Below are 23,665 nucleotides of genomic sequence, written 5' to 3' on the forward strand. Positions count from 1 at the left end.
TGTAACCTCCTGCACGTCTGCTCCTTTGGCCTCAAGAGTCTGAAACCCTGGCATGTTTTTGTATGTGTCTTTATGCAACCTCCTTCTTTCTTCTTTTTGGTTTTTTAAAGTCTTCTCCACAGAAGACAAATTGTGGTGCTCTGGTGTTGTTAACTCAAAATATGTGGACTGAGCAGAAGTTTTACATTCCTCCTCCAAAATGTACCACTAGCCATTCAAGACAGAAGATGCCAGTGGTATGGACCATCAGAGAAACCAAGCACTGAAAGGTATCCACAGAGGTCCTATTAATTAGATTTGGGGACCAGAGCTCAGTTGAACTGCAAGACGCATAACGGATTGCTTTTCATATACTGTTTTCCGGCTGTATGGATGGTTAAAGCCGCTCTTCTGTATCTTTCCCTATTTCAGGTGATAATCCAGTTCCAGCCATGGAACGTGCTGGATGGCAGCAGCTCTTTCTTTTACACTCTCAGAGATCCAAGCACATTCCAAGCTAAGACCTCTGTTGACCAGTTGGTACAATCTGAGGTAGCAACTGAGCACAGCTTAGTGCAAGGGCTATTCCAGGTCACACTAGCTTGTGGTCACAGGGTGGTTGATGCCACTTTCCATTGTGAAGAAGGCTGCTTAGTGGAGAAAAGGCACCCTGTGGACACTTTCCCTTCAAACACACTGGGGATGGGGCTTTGTTTCTCAAATATTTTGTCATTTAAACAACCAGCAAGTGTTCAGCATGCAGTTGTAGTATGTAAGTTGAAAGAGACATAAGACCTGCAAAAAAAAAAGTAGCAGTCACTGTTGAGGCTTCAACGTTGTAAAAATAGCAAGAACTATGTTTTCCAGACTTCCTGAGTCCTGTGCGGGGCAGTAATAAGGAGATATATACAGTAACACGGCTAACACAATCAGAGTACTGGTAACCCACTTTTGTGAGAACTTTGGGTCTTTAAAGATGCAGGGTAAACAAAATCTCAAGGAACCAGACCCCGTGGCGCATCTTTTCGTTGGTATTATTGACCCCGCTTCCTAAATGGAACACTGAGACACAGCAGGTCAGTGCTGGTGGGAATGAAATGCAGCTCGAGGCACCTGACTGTGCCTTTTACTGATAGCACAACATTACATCTCATGAGCACATTTAGGAAATTATTTATTTACCCTTTAAGATTTCCTGGTTGTTGCTACATTATGAAAAAAGTATTTGACTATTCACTATAATAAAGAGCTTAACAACAACAACAAAAAAGCTTTTGTAGCATGGAAAGCAAGTTTCAGAGCCTTTAAGGAGCTCTTCTATTATAAAATGTGCTTCCTTAATACATTGTGTGCTTGCTCTGCTCAGCCTTTTGTTTCTGTAATGACACACGCTCTCCTCTGCCTCACACCACGGTCCCTGTCTGTTTATCCCCAGTGTCTGTGTGTCCCCATGGTCCCTGTCTGTGTGTCCCTGTGGTCCCTGTCTGTGTATCCTCACTGTCTGTGTATCTCCACGGTCCCTGTCTGTGTATCCCCACTGTCTATGTATCCTCATGGTCCTTGTCTGTGTATCCTCACTGTGTATCCCCAAGGTCCTTGTCTGTGTGTCCCTACAGTCCCTGTCTGTGTATGGCCACTGTCTCTGTGTCCCCATGATCCCTGTCTGTGTGTCCCCATGGTCTTTGTGTCCCCACGAGGCACGTTCTGCCCAGGGGCTGAATGGAGACGGGCACGTGTGAGCTGCTCTGCCCGGCAAACGTTTGTTCGGGGCAGAGGGAGGAGGACTGAAAGGCTTTATTTTCTGTCCACAAAGGTTTTGCTGTTTTGTTTTCCCCCCTTTGCGGTTTGTTATTTGCCGTAGCTTTCATCTGTGGCTGTAATAGATACTTTGGGGATAAGTCCTGTAACTGAACAAGTTGAGGAGCATGTATCCATGTCCTGTCCCACTGTTTTTGTTCTGTTAATGGAACTGTCTCCTGCGTGAACCAGCTCTGTGTGTTCAGTTTGAATGCTGACAAAAATAAAGAGCATTTCATTATTGTTACTAGTTGTGTAGAAGCACTCCCTGCTGCGATGCCTTTTAGACACCCCCTCGGCTGTTGTCTTGTGCACGGAAAGAGATTTTTTTGCCTCCTGTGCACTTTACTCATTGGATTAAAGATAAAATTGAAGCTTTCCTTAAAGACTTGGTAGCCTTAAAAATGAATGAATACATGAGATTAAAAACCCGTGAGGTAATTTATTTTTTCTAATCCTGTTTAGAAGTAACAATTGAAATAAATGGATTTACTGGTGAAAGTAAAGGAAAAACCTGAATCTAAAAGGTCTCATTGTACATTTTCCTTTTGAATTGTTGAACTCTGAGGATCAGGTAATTAAATCCATGAGCCAGAGAAGAGAATGAAGTAGTAGGAGATACCATCCTTAAAAAATGTTAAAGTTCCAGAAGGAGTTTAAATGCCTGTATCACCTGGATGAACTTGGCCATGACTTTGTGTCTCCTGTTTCCACGTGTGACTGTGTTGCTTCTGAGGTGCGGTTGTGGTTTTGTGTCGCAAAACAACGCTCTGTCACTGTGCGCCTTTTTTTTAATGAATAGTAAAATGGTAAAACCATACAAAGTTGCTTTGGAGAAGAGAGATCGGATCACGTGCTGAAGAGGCAGCTCTGCCTTTGCACACAGGAGGATTTGTGCATCTTGTCAGGGGGTTCTCCCAATGCCCCTGCAAAGGGGGGTGAGTGTTGTTGGAAGCTCAAGATCCCCTCCTCCTTGGTATTATGTCAAGTGATGTCTGTGTCTCTCGCAGCACAGGGTGTGAAGATAATAACGCAGCCTACTGCCCAAGCATTCTTTTAGTCGCAGAAAATGTAACTTCCAAGACGCCAGGTGGAGGGGGATCTGTGGGGATTCCTGCGGAGAAATGAAGAACTGACGGGGGTAACGATGGGCCAGGTGTCTGCCTTTCCGGAGGATATTCCCTGTGTCACATCTGGTGCCAGCGTAGCTGCCAGCCCTAAATGATAAGTTAGCTTTGCTGTCAGGAGAGCCAGGGATCAGGAATTAGCGTGATGGTTTGGTGGCAGGTGAGGGATGCTGCGACGTGCGGTTCTGATGAGCCTCAATTAGGTTCTCCTGGACACGGGCTGACACGCCGGGCAAGCGGGACCTGCATACAAGGGAGCGTTCTGGTCCGTCAAATGTAAAATGACAAAATCATTTGTAATCCCTCGTTACTAATCCCTGTGGGTTTTATGTGCATGCCTCCCATGTGGCATTATTCAACATTATTTTCTTGCCAGCTACTTAAAAATGAAGTACACTATTAATGTGCTTAGGAGTTAATGGAAATCTTAAGCTCAGAACTTCATAGGAAGGAGAACTAGGTCAGATCTTAAATGTGGTGACTGATGACTAAGTAGCCTGTACTAATTATTTGCACCTGACTGGAACTTACACAGGTGGATACAGCCCAAGTTCATTATGGATGTTTCTTCCTAGATATGAGGTGGTTTCTCTCAGTAAGTAACCAGCTCGAGAATGTATTGCAGAAGGCACGTAACTACGTGCACAGTTTTTTTCCTCTAAATTATTTAGAAGTTGAGAACGACTCTTTTTAACTCTTAAAAAGGGCGCTAACAGGAGTGAAAAATCCCTATCTGATATCCCCATGGCAGGGATATACCCTGCCCAGGCTTTGTCTCTCCCGCACACATCTAAAGTTTGCTGGGGGTGAGCAGCTCCTCCCCTGTCCCCTCACGGGATTCACAGCACATCAACTCCGTTTTGTCTGTGCTGCAACGCGGCTTAGTGCAAACACGGGGTGACCTTCCCTGCCATCTCATCTAAACCTGAATCTGTGCCATAAAGCTGCTCTTCTCTTCTCTTCTCGGTGGTGTCCTGAACATCTCTTTCCTCTTGGCGTTCAGGCAAGGCCTGAGCTGCCTCAGGTTGCCAGTGACTCTCGGTTTGCATTTTTGGGGCGCAGCGCTCTCATTAAACATGTAGAACAGGTTCATGTTTTAAATGCCTGCACCCTAAATCCGTAATCCAGGCGTTCTTCCAGTCGCGCCATCTCTTCTCCCCAGTTTATTCATTTCGTATGAAAATATTTGGTGTATTAAAGAAGTACTTGACCGTCTTTTCTGTGCACATGCTGCGTCACATGGAAGGTTTCTGGAAAGTTTTCTTACAAGTGGATTCCCATGTGGTGCCTGTTGGTCACAGCTAATTACAGAGGCTGGTGAATGAAGAATATAAAGGAGATCAGGTTCCTCTCCTCCTCCCCCACTGCTTCAGAAGAAAATAAAATAGAAAAACCTGCAGACAAATCCAAGTTTTTCTGTGGCTGTAGTCTCTGAAGAGCTCCAGAGACATCAGAGATGTGGTTTCACATTTCAGGTTTAACTATGGTGTAATAACTACAGTATTATCTGCAGGAGAAATGCAAGTGGGGAAAGAATCATTAATTGACAGAGAAAAGTTCAACTGATGTGCTGTGTGTTTGGTTTTTTAAGCAGCCAAATGTTTAGCCAAACCATTATTTTAACTTTTAACTGCAGCCCTGAAGGTTACGGTTATCTTGATATGTTAAAACTTAGGAACGTTATAGGGAAGGAAATTTAGATCTGTGTTTCAGAAAGGTCAATCACAGAAAAGCAGAAACACATGTGATTTAGCTAAAGCTGAGACACATGGTTCAGTTTTAATTCAGTTGCCTACAAACCTGTGAGGTACGCTGACCTTACTTTACCACGTATTAACTTCTTTAAGTGTTTCAGTGGGTGCAGAATAAGCCAGCAGTGAGAGGTGGAATTTCATTGCTGCGCACATGAGGAATCCAGAGCTCACATAAAACATTTAACTAACATTTAATTTTCCTGCCTTTTGTTAGTCTGCTAGGTTGAACAAGTTCTTATATATGTGTAGTGTAAGTACTAGCACAGTAGGACTACATGGGATATGTCTATTATTTGTTACTAAGCACCAGTGACCTTCCTGCTCTTGTATTATCAGCGCCTGCTGTTTTCTCATGCTGCCGATGGTCAGGAATTCATACCATACTTATAATTGGGTATATACTCTTCAAATTATTATCTCCAGAAAACAAAATCATTTAATTACAAAAAATCAAACTCAGAGATGCAATCTCAGCAGGACATTTCCACTTAAATGTGTATTTCAGGCTAAAAGAATGCATAATTTAGAGGGTGCAGGAGGCAGATTGCATAATGAAATGATGTAGGGCTCTTAATGTCTCTCTTTTAACAAGAATGCTTTTCCTTAAGGTTGGTTTGTTGGTGGTTTTTGGTTTTTTCTTCCTCCAATTTTGATCTTTTATCTTCAGAACTGCAGTACTTAGAAGACTGCAGGAGCAGCTTGAACTCTCAGGAAGGTGGCACAAAATGATGAGGGCTAGGACAGGACTATCCTATCTGGAAAATGAAACAACCCAGCTTAAATCTGTTGCTTGAGCTCTAGGAAACACGCACACAGATTAAAACTCTTAAAATCAGTACAGTCCTAACAGCTGTATAAAAAGTTGTTAGTAAAAGGTGTGAATATTATATTATCTCTTCAGAACAATTGGTCAGTGGACCTACCTGTTAAGGAAAGGTTTGTTATAATATACCTGCATCATAATGATTCAGTTTGGGTGTTGCACATTGAAAAACTACTCCTAGAAGGTCCACTGTCCATCACCATGTTCTTGGGTTGGTGGATAAACCAGTGTCTCAGAACAAGATGCAACAGTGAAGGAGGCTGAGGATCTCAGTTTTCCTTAAGAAATACTAAATGAGTTTTAAAGTGTAAGATCTCTTTAGAAAGTCATTGTGACACTAAATATTGTGTGATCACGACCTCTAGGAGGCTCGGGAGTTCAAGGCCAAGTTACGTGACAGTGTTCTGATATTACAAGTGCTAAGAAGGAGCAAGTTTGAGTTGTGTGTAACCACAGCATGGTACAGCTTTACTGTTGGACTGTAACCCACCGGCTGCCTTGTGCTGCCAGAAATTGTCTCTTGCCTCCAAAAACCTTAAGAGAATTTTGTTTGTTTTGGTAGGTAACATGAGGCGGGAATTCTTATGTCTGAATATCCCCAAACTTTGGAAAAAAAGTTTTAGTTTTAGACTTTTTCCTTTCTCTCTCTTGGATAAACACCCCAGGGCCAAATACTCTTGAAAGAGCATGGACTGTTAACCTAAATTCAAACATATATGCATATATCCAAACCAGTTTGGTTTAGAGGCATCCTCTTCAAAAAGGCTGTCTGCAAGTAATGTCTGAAGCACGGAAAGTATTTTAATTCAGAAAAATTGGAGAAGGGAAGGGATTTTTATTTTACACTGATGCAGTTAATCTTATTTTCCCCCAAAGGACACCGTGGTTTAATGGATGGGGCTTTAACCTACCCAGAGGTCAGTCTTTGCTAGACAAGTGGAACCTTATTCCTGAGGGAATTGATATACTAATGACACATGGACCTCCCCTTGGTAAGTGAAACAAAAGCTGCGTGTGATTTTTTGCATGAGAATTTTACTTTTAAACTGAGCAAAATTAATAATGCTATAAGCTATACTGTAATTGCAGCCTAACTCAAAACTTACGGAAGAATCGTAAAGTGATGATTGGGATTAGCAGATATGTTGAGCTTCCTGGTATTTTTAAATAAAAGATACATTTTTTTTCTTTAGCTCAAGCAAAGGAAGCTCGAATATCTCATTCCATAGGCATTAGAGTTCTGCATTTTATTTAAGCACAGTATTCATCTGACAAACAGTTTCCAATCTCATATGATTTTTTCAGACATTGACTAAAACTTTTAAAACATTTTTCCGCTACAATTACATGTTTTCTTAAAGTTTTAGAGTGCGCACTCAAGGGTGTGCGGTCACATATTTGCCTTGATAATTTTATTGGAAACAGCATATGTAACAGTATTTTTAAAGATATTAATTGGCTTGTAACAAATTTGTGAAGGGACAAAATTGTTCTCAGTTAGTTATTCCTTACTCGAACTAATGGCAGATGAGCACAAGTATATGAACGCATAACTTGTTTGTTCATTAATTAGTTGCAGTTTTTCATTTAGTTAAATGTTGCTTGCTTCGTAAATGTGAGCAATTCACTGACTACCATTTCAATTCTCAACTTTAAGTTCTAAACTAAGTTCTGATGGTCTCAAAACGACACTGCCAGGATCATTCAGCAGAGGCAGGAGCACTCAGTTTTGGCATATCTAAAGTTATTGAAGCCCACACTAAAACCATTTGAAAATTCCTACTGTGTTTTCCCTGCCCTGTTCCCCACAAGATAGTATCACATACTGTTTACTGCTTTTCTCTAAGACGCAGTGTGGCAAACAGTCTAGGGCCATATTTTAAATATTTCAGTTGGTTTTGCAACAGCTAAGCATCAACCTTTTACAAATATGGTTTATGGGCATAAGGAAGTGTCAATCTTTTCCTCATTACTGTTAGTAGACTGGGATTTTTCGGGATTTTGGTAAGCTCTTGAAATCCAAAGGGTCGCATCAACACGTGATCACATGAAATCACCGACTTTTGGGGTACTAGTGAATATGAAATCAATAAAAACATCTCAGAATTGCAAGGTGCTATTATAACACAGCATTTAGGTGCTGCCGGGCTGGCTCAGTGCTCTCGTAGAGCTTCTCTGTGACCGTGGAGCCAGGAATTCGTGCATGTTTATGTTTCGTATCACAATTAAGAGCCAGCAATCTAAGCGGGGCAGGGGAAGTACAGAAAGTTTTTGACCAGCAATGTACTTACCACTCCTTTTATATCCCAGTTACTCTTTTCGTACTACTTGGAGAATGTTATATGAGGATCTGCAGATTCTCTTTAATCTTACTAGAGCCACCAGCGTGCTGTGCTAAAAAAGCAGAGATGCACCATCCCCTGACAGCGAAGTGCACCAGATATTGAAAAACAACACTTTGAACAGCATTCTTTTAATCTGCTTGATTTTCCCAAAGAAGCAAAAAACCCTACGAGCGTGGTTGTAATGTTTCATGGGTGCTGTTTTAAATGGGCTGCTAATCCATCTGCTCTGAATTGGGTTCATATAGTAATACTGTGACGCTGCAGACACTAATGAGTGCTTTAATTGAATAAACGTACTTAAATTTTGGTTTTGATGGAGATAATGAAGTTCTGTTTCAAAAGGTTGTCGCCGTATTTTAACTGCAGACACATATTAGGTGATACTACTATGCCTAAAAGGAGGGGGTCTAGCTCTCAGCCTGTATGGTAATATTGACAAAATACTGCTTTTAAGATTAGGTAAATATTAGTGGATGTAGAACCGTAACTGGACTCTTTTGTTCTCTCCAAAATTCGGTCAAGTTCATGTCACAGTATTTTTTTACCACCTGGGATAAACTTGGCACAGGGTGTAATTACTTTAAAGTCGGTAGAACGGTGCTGCAGTTGGATGTGGCTTCTGATTTCCCATTTACTCCTCCTCATTCATCTTGCCCTGCTGATCCTTATCAGTGCTAGTCCAGGCAACCGACTCCTCTAATAACTGATGTCAAGTTTTGTGCATTTTCCTATATTTTCTGTAGGACTGAATGGCAACGTAGTCAATTAGCACCAGCTTGTTGAAAGCTGTTTATCTACATTGCTTGTTGGTGACCAGAGACTCAGAAGTAACCTGACATTTGCAGACCATGGCAATTTGTGGGAGACTGTATTTTAAATCTTTGGGCTGACAGAGGTGTCGAGTCATAGATAAGCTGGTGTTCCTGAGATGTTTTGTTTCTGGAGTGAGTGTGGGAAGCTGGCTGCTTTAAAGGCAAGGGGAAAGGGAAGAAAAATCGGCAGCAGTGCCGGGAATAAATGTCCCAGGGTTTCAAGGTGGAAGATGAGTTTAAACCCATAGTTTAAAAAACCAAATCACATCCAGAAAAATATTAATGTGGATGAGGAAGGAAATTTTAAGGAAGACAAAGTGACAGTGAAACATTTCTTAAAAGCCGTTGTGTGCTTTAATGGGGAGGTTACGACTAGAGATAATGTAATAAACCTTCCGTGATTTATGACTTCCTGAAAGACGACGTGAAACCTTACCTGAATAGCGAAAATTAACCGTATTGATTGCGTTTTGCCTTCAGGTTTTCGAGACTGGGTTCCAAAGGAGCTGCAGAGAGTGGGTTGTGTGGAACTGTTGAACACGGTGCAGAGGCGAGTACGGCCCAAACTCCATGTGTTTGGTGGGATTCATGAAGGTAAGGAGCAGCTGCTCCCCTCTTCCAGCTCAGGCTGGTTTCAGAGAAGCGCCTTTCGATGGTGTGTTGCAAAGGATGGATAAGAGCATATCGGACTAAAGTAGGTGGAGATTTGAGGGGAGCCAGAATTAAAAAAGACCGTTTCAGGAGCATGTGCTACATTATCCACCTACATCTTTCACTGTGCAAAGGTCGTTCTATACAGGTTATTTGAAAGCAATTCAAATTTTGACAAACTTGGTTAGAGAAACAGATGAGATTCCCCACACTTGCATGCCAAAAATGAAAATCATCCCCATTATTCCAAGCACAGGAGCCAAGAAAAGTGCTAGAAAAGAAAAAAATCAAAGACAACTTACTGTCTCAGCTTACCTCCCATAAAATGAGAAAGGAGGGCATCTTGAGTCAGACATCAGGTGGAGAGACTGCCAGAACTCATTTTGCATACATTTCTAAAAGCATCCTGTAATATACAGTTCATACTGTGTATGTAACCTTCCAGCGGTCTCATCTTTTAGAAGAGATATTTCCCCACTGTCAGTACCAGAGCAGGCAGAGTGTGAAGCTTCGGAAACAATAAGCTCAGTTCGTGGCGGTAGAAGAGACAGAGAGATTAAATCCGTTTTGGAGATACTTAAATATTTAATACAATTTTGTAGCTTTCATGTGGCTAAGAGACAAACACTGGGAGTTCTGCCTGAGAGAGAGTGTAAGACTTTGTGACCCTAGAACTCAAAATTACACATTAAATGCTTTATATTGTCTCCCCTGGAGGTTTCTCCATTGACTCTAATTAGGTTCTCCATAGGCTTAAAGATTTGGAGGACTTCATAAAAGAAAAATAATAAAAGGACAGCTTTCTCAACTAGTGGTGTTGGTTTTTCTGAAGCCCTTGTGACTTCATGCAATGAGGTTTTTGCCTGGTCCCTGTAAATGAAGAGTTTATAATGGAAATATTGACATGACCTTAAGTATAGTGGCATGAATAGCAGTCTTTTTATGCACACAGGAAAAGATTGGATATTTTGTATAAATATTAATCCTTGCATATTAAGCAGATATGGCAAAACAGGTAAATAGTCTACAGCATTTGTAGGCACGTTGGATGATGAAACTTTTAGTTGTAATAGTGTTAAGTAGTGAGAGAGGAAGGTATTTTACTATACAGGATCATTATGATGAGAAAAGCACTGAGCAACCACATGCAGCACCTCTCATTTAAATCTCACAGGAAAGGTGGTTGCACATATTCAAAGTGAATGTTCAAATATATTCTTACAAGAATGCCAACAAAAAAGTTTAAATCCTGTTTAGTACTTAAGCAGGAGACATGAAGGGCTTGTTTCAGTACAGAAAGAAATAACCAAGCATTAGGAGCATGATCAACACTGCAATTATTTCTCATCCAGCTCCAGCTGAGGTGAACACACACCACATTCCATTAAATGGTGGCTATACACACATTTTGGTGATACAGTTTTTTTTCCTGGTTGATAAGCAAGAACAACCGCCAACAAGGTTTTTCCCACCATGAGATGATCTAAATCAAAATTGCCAGTCTAAATAAATAAAGTAATACAGGCGGACAGTGCAGCAATTCTGAAGTGATTACTCTTTCTGATAGACACCGTGGGTAGCTGTATTTATCTTAGCTTTCAGACAGCAGTGATCTGTACTATATCATAATGGTTTAAAAGGAAAACATCGTTCCCCTGTGGGTTGGCGATGGGAAGTTCTCTTCCTCCATGAAACTCTGATTTTTTTTTTTTAAATACATTTGGTGCCAAGTCCTTCCTAGATTTTTTTCTAGCTGCTTTGTTAGCATTCTGTGGATGTCAGCTGAAAACAACGGCAAAGCTTTCTCTCACCTTTTGCACTGGTGGAACTGGAGCCCCCGTCTCCTGATCACTGAGTTCTGCAAGAGCAGAACTTCTGCCTTCTCGGTATCTCTGTAATGTTTTTGTCATCCCTTTTCTCACATCATGTTTCCTGCATGAAGGCTCAGATGTGACTCTATTAATGGGTTGCTGTAGTTTGTTCCACCTGCCCAAAAATCAGGAGTGCACAACCCTCTGTTATGTCCTATTCATTTGCATTGCTGGCCAGATGTTTGGAAGGTAGAGGACAGTCTTCAGCATCCTGAAACTGGTGCCATAGTGTTGAGGAGTCAAGTCCTTGGCATGCTGAAACCCCTGTGATTAATATTCACTGTTTCTTGCCTTTTTATTTGAGAACGAGTTATTAAGATCCCTTCGTAATGAGAAGCATTCACGTGTTTAACCTTCACCCCCATTTTCTGGTTAAGCTGAGGATCATCCATTGACCTCCAGTGCTTGGTTGTGTTTATAGCAGGAGATTCCTTTCCTCAGTCATGATTTTCACTGGTAGATAACACCATGTATATATATAGATATAAAGTAAATATGTGTGTCTGTATATTTTTAACATGCCAATGAGGTTTCGCAAGCCCATGTGAACACCAGCTTGGCAGCCCAGCGATGAGGAACTGGACGAAAAAGGCCAGCATGAGTGAAGCTCACTGGGTTCATTGCCCAGAGAGGGGTTTTTGTAGGTGCAACCGAAGTTACTTCTAAATGATTGAATGGTTGGGGTTGGAAGGGGCCTTCAAAGCTCCCCCAGTGCCACCCCTGCCATGAGCAGGGACATCTTCACCAGCTCAGGTTGCTCAGAGCCCCGTCCAGCCTGGCGTGGGATGTCTCCAGGGATGGGGCATCCACCACCTCTCTGAGCAACCTGGGCCAAGGTCTCACCACCCTCAGCATAACAAATTTCTTCCTCATGTCAAATCTGGTCTTTTTCTTATGACAGAATTTACAGGCATGTAAATTGCAGCTCACTAATTAAGTAATTAGAAAAAGTACGTGTTTGGTTTTGTGGGTTTCTGCTGTATCCAATTGCAACAGACGATTTTCCCCGGGGGGGAAGAAGTTTGTACATAAAACAAAAGCGCGAGTTCTTATTTCAGATACACTACATTGTATTTTTTCAATCAAGCCTTTGTGGCAGCTTTCAAAAGCTCGTATCATTTTGAAGGGATTAATTTAATTTTATTCCCAAAGCGCTGATCCCACAACAAGCTTTCGGTGCAGCTGCCCACGGGCAGGATCGTTTCTTTACATTACAGTAAGTGTGACACGTTCTCCCTGCAGGTTACGGCATCATGACAGACGGTTACACCACGTACATCAACGCTTCGACGTGTACAGTCAGCTTTCAACCGACCAACCCTCCCATTATATTTGACCTTCCAACCCCTCAAGGATCATGAAGCACTACTGCACATTTGGAACTGGGGAAGGTCTATAAACTGCCATTTTCTAATTAAAAATCTTACATTCTGTTACATGTTTGTTTCTCAATCGGGGGGGTGGGGTTTGGGGAGAATTTGGGGGAACCACGGAGTTTTTGTTTTACGGTGGGTTTGGGGGGTTTTTTGTTTGTTTTGGTTTCAATTGCTGGTACAAAACAAACAAGAAGAGAAGTTAGAGGTTGTGCTTTTTGGAAATGCAGCATTCATATGAAATTGGTAAAGCATCGTGAAATTGTAAAATGAATTTCGTTTTTCAATAAATTTGCCATTGTAAATTGTTATAGTGTTCTCAAAAGGACAGCCAAGCTTTCTTTTAATAAGTGAGAGACCTTATTTTAATATTATATTATAAGCTAAAAGTAGGCAGCATTTAAAAACACCCAAATTTGCACAACTTATGTTATTGTCGGGGTTTTTTTAAGTGTCTTTTATTTTTTCTCCCTAAGTCTAAAAGTTAGCTTTTCATCTCCATTTATATCCATTGTTTTTAGTCACACAAACAATATTTTGGGGTCCATTTACCTCTTGATACATGCGCATGTGCTGAAACTTGTTTCTATTCACAGTAGAATGCAGCAAGGGGGGAATAGACTTCTCAGTTGTTTGTCCCTCCCTCCTTTATACGTTAAAGACTGATATGGCCACGGCCTGTATGTGTTATCTACCTTTTATTGTTTGTTTTTAAATTATTTTAGCTTTAAAAGACTGGGGGTGAAAGCTGCAAAGAAGCAGGTATTTCATGCAGTAAAAAAAAAAAATGTAAATGCGGACTCCTTTTAAATATGAATTTATATATATATGTATTTTTTGTGCATTATAACTAAGCTAGGATTTAATATTGCCAGTATAGCATCTGCAAAATTATGCTGTACAGCACATCTAAATTATGAAGGATGTGACACATTTTCCAAGTGCTCAAGGCCTTCAAGAGCCCGAGTTAAATCTTTGTCGTAGTTCAGGCATGTATAGAGTCAAATGGATACAATCAAGCCTAACTAAAATAAGGCTTAGTTGTCCTTTGTATTTAAATGTTCTTGTCTTTTTTATTTCCTTTTTCTTATTTTGCACTGTGTGTAAATGCAATCTCGCTAGCACAAAATATCGTTGCAGATAGTTATTTCTGTTCTGCCACTGTAAATGCTATTGAGCTTTGTTCTGTTTTATGTTACCTTATTAATGGAATTTAGAAAAGCAGTTGTTTCTTTAAATTTATTGTGATATTACATCTAGCGGCCTTTATATGCAAATAAAATTGCAAGATTTTTAAATACGCGTTTTAAGGGAATTTTGCATTTTTCTGTGGCATTAACCATTTGGGACACAGTGAGAAGGGTAGGTAAGAACTTCTATATTTCTCAATAAACTTTTATGGCTTATCATTCGTAGGATGTCAGTTGGGTCAATAAAGCACTCAGACTTCTCCTTCCGTTTCTCTGCCATCCATCTTTCCATTCCTTTTAGATAGAAGAGATTTTGTCTTTGGACGTTATAATTCAGTGCAACCACGTTTGTGCAGTTAAGCCGTGTAGGGGACTATTCTCAACAACATGAGGAAAAATCGATGAGGCGGTAACCTTTGTGCTTCTCACTGGTCATTAGTGCCGTTCTTCAGGTGCCTTCTGCTCATCCACTGTGGGTTAAGAAATGAATAGTCATAGGTGAAATAAATCACTTCTTATTTGGACCTCTCCTCTGTTTTGTGGCTCCAGCAGGATCCATCACTGGCAGGAGAACTGCAGGGGCTGTGATTTGGTGTGTGCCGGTGGAATGGCAAACACGGCAGGACCTGCTGGTATCGCTGCAATACGGTTAAGTGTATAATGACAGAATCTGTTCAAAAATAGAAGTTATGGCTGCAAAAAATCCCGTTTCAAGTGTGAGAGGATAAGGCATTGTTTTCATGAATCTGCACCTGCAGAAACGTGAAACAAGACTTGACATTTTCAGATCCAAATTCAGTACCAAATTATTTTCTGGGAAAGAAGTTTCTGTAACTATTAACAGTGTTGTACGTGGAATTTCTTGTCAGGTGTCCTTATGGAACAGACAGACACCTCCACTCTTTAATGGTATCTGTCCTGCTTTGCTTGCAGTGCTGGTTATTTTATCAGTTGGGCCAAAGGGAAAAAAGTCACCGGACATTAGTCCTTCCTTTTGGATGTAGATGCAGGGTCTGTCTTGTGGGGTTGTTTTCAAGCAGTGATGGGAAGATTAGGGACAAGTTTTTGGCAACCACAGATGTTTGCTATGTTTGAGATGCCTGTACTTCCCTACATGGTGTTTTCTTGGAGCACATGGAAATTGTATATATAGTGCACCTTAGATCATCCTCTTTCACTGACATGTTGCTTGTTATCGCTGCGTAAGGAGGAAATATCTATCATCTGGGATGCTTTGTAGTGCCATGAACTTCCAGGCGAGCAGAGAAGAGCCGCTTCGTCTGGATCGCTCTCCAGCCTTCTGAAGGACCTGACTCCACTTTAGGTATCTGCCTCTAGTGAAAAATGTGTTATTCCTAAAGCAAAACTTTTAAGCCAGCAGCTTTGGCCCAGGATTTGCCTGATTCCAGCCAGGAGTCTGTCCTGGGTAAGGCTGGTAGTGAGACAATACCAGAAACGACACCTTGGAGAAGGAAAATCTGTACCAGAGTCTGCAACAAACTATAAACCGGTGCGTGTAGCTGTAGATGTCCTAAAGGTCTGTATCTTTTGGTTTCATCTGTTTGCCGTGTGACTTTTGGGCTCTGTGGTGCAGCAGGGGTGGTTCTGCACTGGAACATAGGAGCCTGGATTTGTAACAACAGGCTGGGACTCTGAGCTTCCATTTAAGCCAGGATCAGGCATGGTCACTGCTTCAGCACCAGCTGATGTTGGTGCTGAATACAGCTGTTAATTTAGAGAAATACCTGATCTTCAGGGGTGCTTTCTAAGCGTGCATTTTCACGTGGGTGTTTCTTCTCTCTGGCTCTGTCAGCTGTCTCTTTCATATTTCCATGCCCCTTCATGTTCAGCACTGAGCTTGTTCATCTCTGTGGTGGGATCTTTTTGATTTTATTCCCTCTTTTTAATTTCATTCCCTAAATTTTCCTTCGTCCTTTTAGAAACTGATGTAGCTTTTTCTCTTCTGAGAAAGCTATCATTTTGGCTAGCGGCAGTTAGAAAAAAACCCAGGAAAACATAAGCAGTTTGGCATTTTTTCTTTGTGTAGTCTTTAGAGACTTTGAAATGTATACGTGTCTGCCTTTGCTGTCACAGGCAGGTAATTTTTCCCTTGCTGGATGTCAGCCATATCTGACAATTGGGGTAAATGGGACACAGTTTGGTTTGAAGACGTTTGATTTCACAGGGAGGCGAAAGTGTGATGAATCTGCTGCTTTTCAAGGATCCTTCACTCCTAAAAGTAGCTCAATATCTATATGCAGAGTAAACCTTGGATAATAAGTCTTTCTCCGGGGTCTGATCCAAGCCCATTGAACTCACTGGGAGTCTTTCTATTGACTTCAGCTGGCTTCGGATCAGACACCTGGCATCTCTCTGGATGGGGTTTCTGTCTATTACTCATCCCTCCAACTGGAGGAGATGCTCCCTGGTTAACATGCAAGAACCTCTTGGCAGGAAGAGGCACCCACCTATTCTAAGTGCTGAATCTTTCCAAGTGATTGATTAACAGCAGCGTAGTCGATTAACCTTTCTTCTTCTGAGAGCAGCTTTCATCTCGTCATCTCGCTGAGGCTGAAAGCAGTCAAGGCCTTTATCAGGGGAGGGCTGCAGAACAGGGTGTTCCCCAGAGGCGATTGGTTCCCAATTCTCTCTGCATAGTGAATTTAGTGAATTCAGCAGACCTCGGGGTCAAGCATTTATTAGGCTAAGAGACTGTCAAATCAATCTGGTCTACTGCAGGCAGGTTCTACCAGGAGAATGGGTTTTGCCAAGACTCTGTCTAAGTAATAGATTGATGAGTAACTCCTGGTTGAAGCTGCCTTTCTCTTTTCCATTTTCCCTGAATCAGATTTTTTCTCCTCACTGACACCAATATTTTCTCCCTGGATAAATTTTATTAAGGAAACTCCTGGAAACCATCTATAATTTAAGTCGCAGGGAGACTTCCAAACCCTGTAGCCCTTCCCTTTTGTGTTAAATTGACCCAAGGGTTTGCTTTGAGACCTTAGTTTTGACCATACCTGATTGAATTACGTTTCTGGAATTTTTACCACCCCCATCTCCCACCTTACCCCCCCACTTTTATTTTTTTCCTTAACTTTATCATTTCCAGCAGTTCTAGACTATCGGAGACCCTGATGTTCCCTGCCCAGCATGATAATTTCTTACTGGAAAGAGAAATGCATTGTAAAACTTCATGGAACAAAGCCTGCATCACAGCAGAGTATTTTGTCATTCCTGTATTTTGACATATAGATCCCAACTTCCTCGTAGAGTCAGTCCTCTTTTGCAGTAACCAGTCCTTTATGCACCATCATTGTGTCTAATCTACATTCACCCACTACTCAGATGAAATCTTATGATCAGGCTTGACGGCTGTGTCACTGTCAGCCCTTGCAGGACACCCTGTGCACTTGTGCAGAAGGTCATGGCCATCAAAGCACCGACTGACCTACAGAAGGACGAAGAAAACGACTCTAATAAATGAGTGCAGCCTAAGAGCACCAAGGAAGGCTGAAGTTGGGTTCTAACATTTTCAACTTCAGTTCCTGTCGGCCTAATCAAGAGAAAATGCAAGGAGAAGTCTCAGTTTTAGTGCACTAAATCAGTTTTCAGTCACCTGTGTTGATTTATTTTTTCCCCATCTAGTTATTGCTTTCCATACCTCTACCTCTGGCTTCAGCCAGCCAGTTTTGTAATGATTCAATGAAGATGTGGCTGTGAGGACACATTTTGCTTTGTTTTACCACTAAGTTTTTCTGAGGAAGCTTTCATCAAGCTCTATTTGCTTTTTGTTGGTTGTAGAATAGAATCAAGTCCTTCATTTCTTCTAGGCACCTTTTCCCTACACTTCTCATTACAGAGTTTAATCACTTATTTTGTGCCTAAGCTTTACATTCGTGGGAGAGGGGCTGACAAAAACACGTGTCTCAGTTTAGGATAAATGAATGAATGACGTATATTAATTTCTTCCCCAAACAGTGGGTAATATTTGTCTAGGTAGAATGTTCAGTGGTACAACAGGACCTGTCATCTTCATGAACCGAAGAGGAAGGACTGCAAGAGTCCTAGTTTAGATCAGACTTCTAAACTACAAAATGTTCAAAAGTTGACTTGAAAATATAGACTTTTAAAGCAAAAGACTTAAAAGTCTTCCTCAAACCCCATTAAAATATTTTTGTACTACTGTTACTATTAATGTGGCTCAAGCGTGTCAGTCTGTTGCCCAGGGCTTTCAGTGATTGACTGTTAGAAAAGGAACAACACGACAAATTTGGGTTTTTGTGTACTGTGCACAAGCATTCTCAACATTCACTGTCATGTGAGTAATTCAGCAAAATAGGTTTATTTTATTTATATTTTAGGACAATGAAGATGCTGAAGGGAGTGGAGCATCTCCCTTATGAGGAAAGGCTGGGGGAGCTGGGGCTCTTTAGCTTGGAGAAGGGGAGACTGAGGGGTGACCTCATTAATGATACATAAAGGGTGAGTGTCACAAGGATGGAGCCAGGCTCTTCTTGGTGACAACCAATGGTAGGACAAGGGGTAATGGGTTCAAACTGCAACACAAGAGGTTCCACTTAAATTTGAGAAGAAACTTGTTCTCAGTGAGGGTGACAGACACTGGAACAGGCTGCCCAGGGGGTTGTGGAGTCTCCTTCTCTGGAGACATTCAAAACCCGCCTGGACACCTTCCTGTGTAACCTCATCTGGGTGTTCCTGCTCCGGCAGGGGGATTGGACTGGATGAGCTTTTGAGGTCCCTTCCAATCCCTGACATTCTGTGATTCTGTGATTCTGTGGCTGTAGAGATTCACTGCAATTGGAGGGAGAGTGTAACTTTTTGTTAATTGTCTATATATCTAGTATTGCCCAAAGTCAGTGTGGATCTGGTTGGTTTGGGAGCTCGTTATGCACATAACAAGGGATCTCCTGGGTACGGCTGAGTCTGAAGGGGCAGGATGCTGAAAAGGCAGAAGAAAAGGAGTCTCTTGGGTTAACAGACTGAAAAGTGATCAGCTTGCTCAGGATCACACAGATCTCACAGCCCTAAGAACTGAGTCCACATCTCCTGAGCAGTGTTATAGGTCTTTAATCACAGCTTCAGGTTTTGTACACTTTTCTTTGCAAATAGATGGTGAAACCAGTTCCTTTGTTACTCCAAGAACAACGCTGCTCTTACGAAAATCATCTCCAAAACCTGGACCACAGGCTGGCTTGTGATAGGGGACACTTCCAGCTAGGCAGAAAACAAAAATCAAAGCAGATTCCTGCATTTTTAATCAAACTCAAATAGAGGGAGGATGAAAAGGTAAAACCAAGCTGTTGGTGACAGAACAAGCAATCTCTATTAGATGCACAGCAAAACTTCTATCAGTCATCTCAAAGTGTTAAAGTACATCTTATGTTTTTTCTTCAGTGGGCAAATAAGTGATGAATTAGCTTAGTTCAAACTCTCTGAAGATGATCACTGGCATAGATTCTTTAAAAGGTCTGAAGCGGGTACACAATCTTTACATTGCTGTAGGATACAGACTGCAGCTCTGTCAGTAACAGCACATTGTTATTGGTTTTGTGTTATGAGGTATCTAGAGAATTTTGGAGACAACGTATTTGAGTATTGTATTGACATTACAAGGCATCTGGCTAAAGCCCAGCTCAGGCTGGGAGAGTGGCAGTTCCTAAGAGGAACTAAATTGTATTGATTAAAGTTCCCTAATCAACAGAACAACTTCTAGTACAAAGTACTATTGAATTTACTGTAGACTTAAAACCACAAAATACCAAGGCTTATTATTCATAATCAATTATACTAGATATAAAACTTTGAAATTCAATAGCTATATCAGCTTAAAATGAAACTCAAGTGGTTTATTTTTATCTTTGATTTGGGTTTCTATTATCAAACTGAGGCCAGATTTTCAGATATCTTTATGTTGCCAGGAACATTGGAAAAATCCTATAGGGCACCCCATCACTTTGGTGGCATATAAGTTTTTCATCTTACAGTGTCTAGAAGTATGTAAAAAAAAAAAATACCAGTTTTGTGACATTTCCTATGCAAAAATCTCAACCTGTTGCTCCAAGATTTCTTTGGAGCTACTGCAGTTACCCATTAGACTTACGCACAGTGGATACCCGCAAATACAATTCACCATTCTTGGTATAACGCGCTACAACAAACAATCAGTGATGCAAATACCGGCTCGGAAATGCTGCAGCTCTGGTTTGCGTGACAGTGGCACTCCGGTCAAAGCTGAGAACTTCTTGACATGTCCCACAATGTAAGAGAGTCCAAGTCCATGGTAAGAGTGAAGTCCAAGTCAAGCAAGAATCAAGGAAAGCAAAAAGCCGCCAACTATGTTATTCTTACTTTTGGAGGAGCCACACGACAAAAATAAAGGCAACCAGCTGAAGTCACACCAGTGACCTGTGGCCAAACTGGGGATTGAACCCGTATTTACTGATCCAACAGCTTTTGCTGCTGCTCTGCTTCCCACAGCTTTTTATTTGGAAAGATCTCACAATTATGAGCCAGCTTCCTAGGCTTAACTCAGGGAAACAAAATCATTCAAAAACACACAAAACCATTCACATTAAAGCTATAATTCGAACTAATGATAACCAATGGATACCAGAAAGCGCGTTCTAAAGATATACTGGATTTTCAGACTTAAGCGCATATATAACTATATGTGTTATAACTATAACTACTATATATAGTATATATACTATAACTACAGGCTATAACTACTGGAAATGTTAGACAAATGTTATTTTGTTAGTTACTTACTGAAATCTTTCTTCTTCTGATAAACACTGGAGTGTATCCAGGACAGGGAGGATTTCAAGACCATCTCACCTCAGATTTTTGACAGGGAGGAATGCTTGGTTTGGTTTTTGGGTTGGGTTTTTTTTTGGTTGGTTGGTTTTTGGTTTGTTGGTTCATTTGTTTAGTTTGGGTTTTGTTGTTGGTTGGTTTTTGTTTGGGTTTTGTTGTTTGTTTGTCTCCTTTCTTGCCAAGCCGTTCTCACAGCACTACTCCTTGGGTAGGACTTGGTTGAAATCTTAAGCCCAGTTCAATTTGTTTCCAGACCAGCCTGTTGGACTTCTGTACGCTGTGCAGTAAATCTTTTCCTTAAACTGTGTTTTGATAGATGTAGCTCCCAGCTGCAAGGACACGCTCGAACGGCGGGGGCTGGTGAGCGCCACGGTTGCTCTGATGATTTAGAGTTTGCTGGTTTCAATACGGAGCAAGAGGAAAGCTGCTCTGGGTCAGCACTTGTTACCTTTGGTTTGTGATGTGCTTCCCCAGCACGGTGGCGCTTGAGGGGCTGCTTTGTAGCCACCTTACGAGGAAAACAGACTTTTCCAAGGAGCGAATTATCTATCTGGAGCATAGTAACCAGACGCAGACAAGCCCAGCTGTGGCTTTCATTAGTATCGTTTACAAGCCCGAATATTTGTATGAATGCCAGTTAAGCTGTGGTAGCATTATTTGTCACAGAAAGCTTGGCTGTATAATGAAAATACCTCAGTTTCTGTTGCCAGACAATTTGAAGATGACTTTTACTGCAATAATTCAGCCTTGCATGATTACAGGAACTGCGTTAAGTAGTTTCAGAACTTCTGTGGATCTGATTTTATGAGGCTGGTGATGCTGCTTATGCAGGTGAGGGGTGAAGGATGAGGTGCTGTGAAATCACTGACGAAACAGCAAGGCCTGACGGGTTATAAGAAGAGCACTTCTATCTGATGGAATAACCTTAGAGACCAAGAATATGACAATAGAAAAAAACACTGGAAATGTGTTTAGAAGGAGATAACACAAAATTTACTCCCTCCTCCAAACATACATTCGAACAAGAATATCTTGTCCAAAGTAAGTTTGACCACCAGCAATCACAGCACTGATTTTAGAAATGAACATGAAACATGTTACATGTACCTATGAATCATCCTATGGATTAATTTATATATCTATGTACTGAAATGGCTGTCTATACTTCTGTAGCCTCTAAAACTCAGCGTGTAGCCGTGCTATTGTGTATTTGTTGCCGTACGCCCAGGCCAGCGCTGCGGTGATGACCCGATCCATCCGTGGTAAGAAGCAGGTGACACGCCATCTAGGTCAACTGGTTCTTCTTCCTTCGAGACAGGATGGTAGCTCTTCACAGCAAATGAAGCCTCTCTAATCTCCAACCATTGTCCATTTACACATGAGTAAATAGGTTAAACTGTTCGTACAATGACAGAATCATACCGACGAGTAATGCGAAGTGGCAGTAGCAAAACTGAAGAGCGGTCCATTATTTTCTGCTCTGCAAAGTACCTGCCAGCAACCCCCAGACTGAGCTCAGTATTGGATAACGATCGAGTTAATGGCTGTGGGGAAATATGGTTATTCAGAGCAGTCTTGCCCTCATTCCTCCTGTGCTCTTACCACAGCCCTCCAGAGCTCAGCACAGAAATGGAGCATTTTCCTGCGAGCGAGGACCCTGCCCCAACAGCTAAATGGCCATAAGGGAGTAAAATGTGCCCGATTAAACTGTGATTGTGTCTCTGCATAAAAGTTGAGTGAGTTTCATCACATAATTAGTTCTTATCTTCCTGCCTGCTTCTTTGTGGTTTGGGTGGTACAGTAACCTTTCGATCCTATGGCACGGCAGTGTGGTATTCTTCTAAATAAGCATTAAAAAAATCAGTATTACTCTATCAAGCAGGAATGATTAACTGAGCTAGGCAATTTCTCATAATCCCTTACACTCTAGAAAGCTGCTATGATCCTATAATAATCACTGGACGTTATCTTTCCATTTGGGTGGTTTGTCCAATGTAATTCAGCCAGGACTTACGGCTCATCCCTACTGTAATAGGTCACCATATGCTTCACATCTGGTCCTACAAAAAAAACCATATTACACATACGATGGCAACTATTTTAGGGGACAGTCTCTGGAGACCCATAAGTGTGACTAGCAGTCTTGACAGTTTAGCGGTTTTATTAATCAGCATTAAAACCTCATTTTACTGTTAGAGGCATAATTACTACTAGTTCAACTGATGACTAAAATAAGCAGTTTCATGCGTTTTGTTATTTAGCAAGCTGATATAGCAATTTTTTTCTAAGATGTAGGCACTTAAAAAACCCCAAACAAACAAAGAAAAAAGTCCACCACTTTGTCTCATCGAAAGCTGCTGGACCAAACTGACCCTATAAGTGATGGCAGAGCAAAAGTGTATTTAATCAGAAAACGAGAGAAGGATGTAGGCTGCTTTGTATGTATTTTTCCCAGAATTCAGATTGCCTGTAATATCTGAATATCTGCAGTCAGGTGAATATTTCCATTTACAATTGGGATCTAACTCAAGCCTTATGTGAGAGGGGGGAAGGGGAAGGGGAAGGGGAAGGGGAAGGGAAAGGGAAAGGGAAAGGGAAAGGGAAAGGGAAAGGGATCTTCTCTTGCCTCACATGTCTCATCCTGGAACCCACTGCTATTTAAAGCTTGAAACATTTTATTTTCTATAGGTTTACCATAGAGGACTGAGTAGAAGGATACAACACACATTGCCATGTGCAATTCTGTGCGTGTGTGTATTATTCTTCTCCAATGTCCTGAAACACGTTTCTTAACCTCTCATCCTCTAAATCCTCAATGACGGGGGGGGGTGCGCAGGGTGGACAAGTATGTTCTAGCTTTCAATAGTTCGATAGCACTGGAACAGACTGCCCAGGGCAGTGGTGGAGTCACCATCCCTGGAGGGGTTTAAAAGATGTTTAGATGAGGTTCTTAGGGCCATGGTTTAGTGCCAGAGTTAGGTTATGGTTGGACTTGATGATTTTGAGGGTCTGTTCCAACCAACATGATTCTATGATTCTGTATTGTGAGACAGCTGCCTGCAAGAAGTCAGCCTGGCAAACTGAGAAAAATGTCCTTAAAAAG

The 23,665-nt window shown here is 41.4% G+C and overlaps 1 protein-coding gene across 6 annotated transcripts in view; it reads left to right on the forward strand.

Annotated features, from left to right (window-relative positions):
• Window positions 1-13,830, forward strand: part of MPPED2 (metallophosphoesterase domain containing 2) — a 117,384-nt gene extending 103,554 nt beyond the window's left edge. For all 6 annotated transcript variants that reach the window (XM_065065437.1, XM_021279898.2, XM_065065441.1 and 3 more), the window contains 3 exons: window positions 6,357-6,472; window positions 9,118-9,231; window positions 12,402-13,830. In XM_065065437.1, the coding sequence (XP_064921509.1) occupies window positions 6,357-6,472; window positions 9,118-9,231; window positions 12,402-12,520 (349 nt within the window). In that variant the 3' untranslated portion in view covers window positions 12,521-13,830. The remainder of the gene's footprint in view (window positions 1-6,356; window positions 6,473-9,117; window positions 9,232-12,401) is intronic.
• The last annotated feature ends 9,835 nt before the right edge of the window (window positions 13,831-23,665 follow it).

This window comes from Columba livia, chromosome 5 (assembly GCF_036013475.1).
Source record: "Columba livia isolate bColLiv1 breed racing homer chromosome 5, bColLiv1.pat.W.v2, whole genome shotgun sequence".
In the NCBI taxonomy this organism is placed as follows: domain Eukaryota; kingdom Metazoa; phylum Chordata; class Aves; order Columbiformes; family Columbidae; genus Columba; species Columba livia.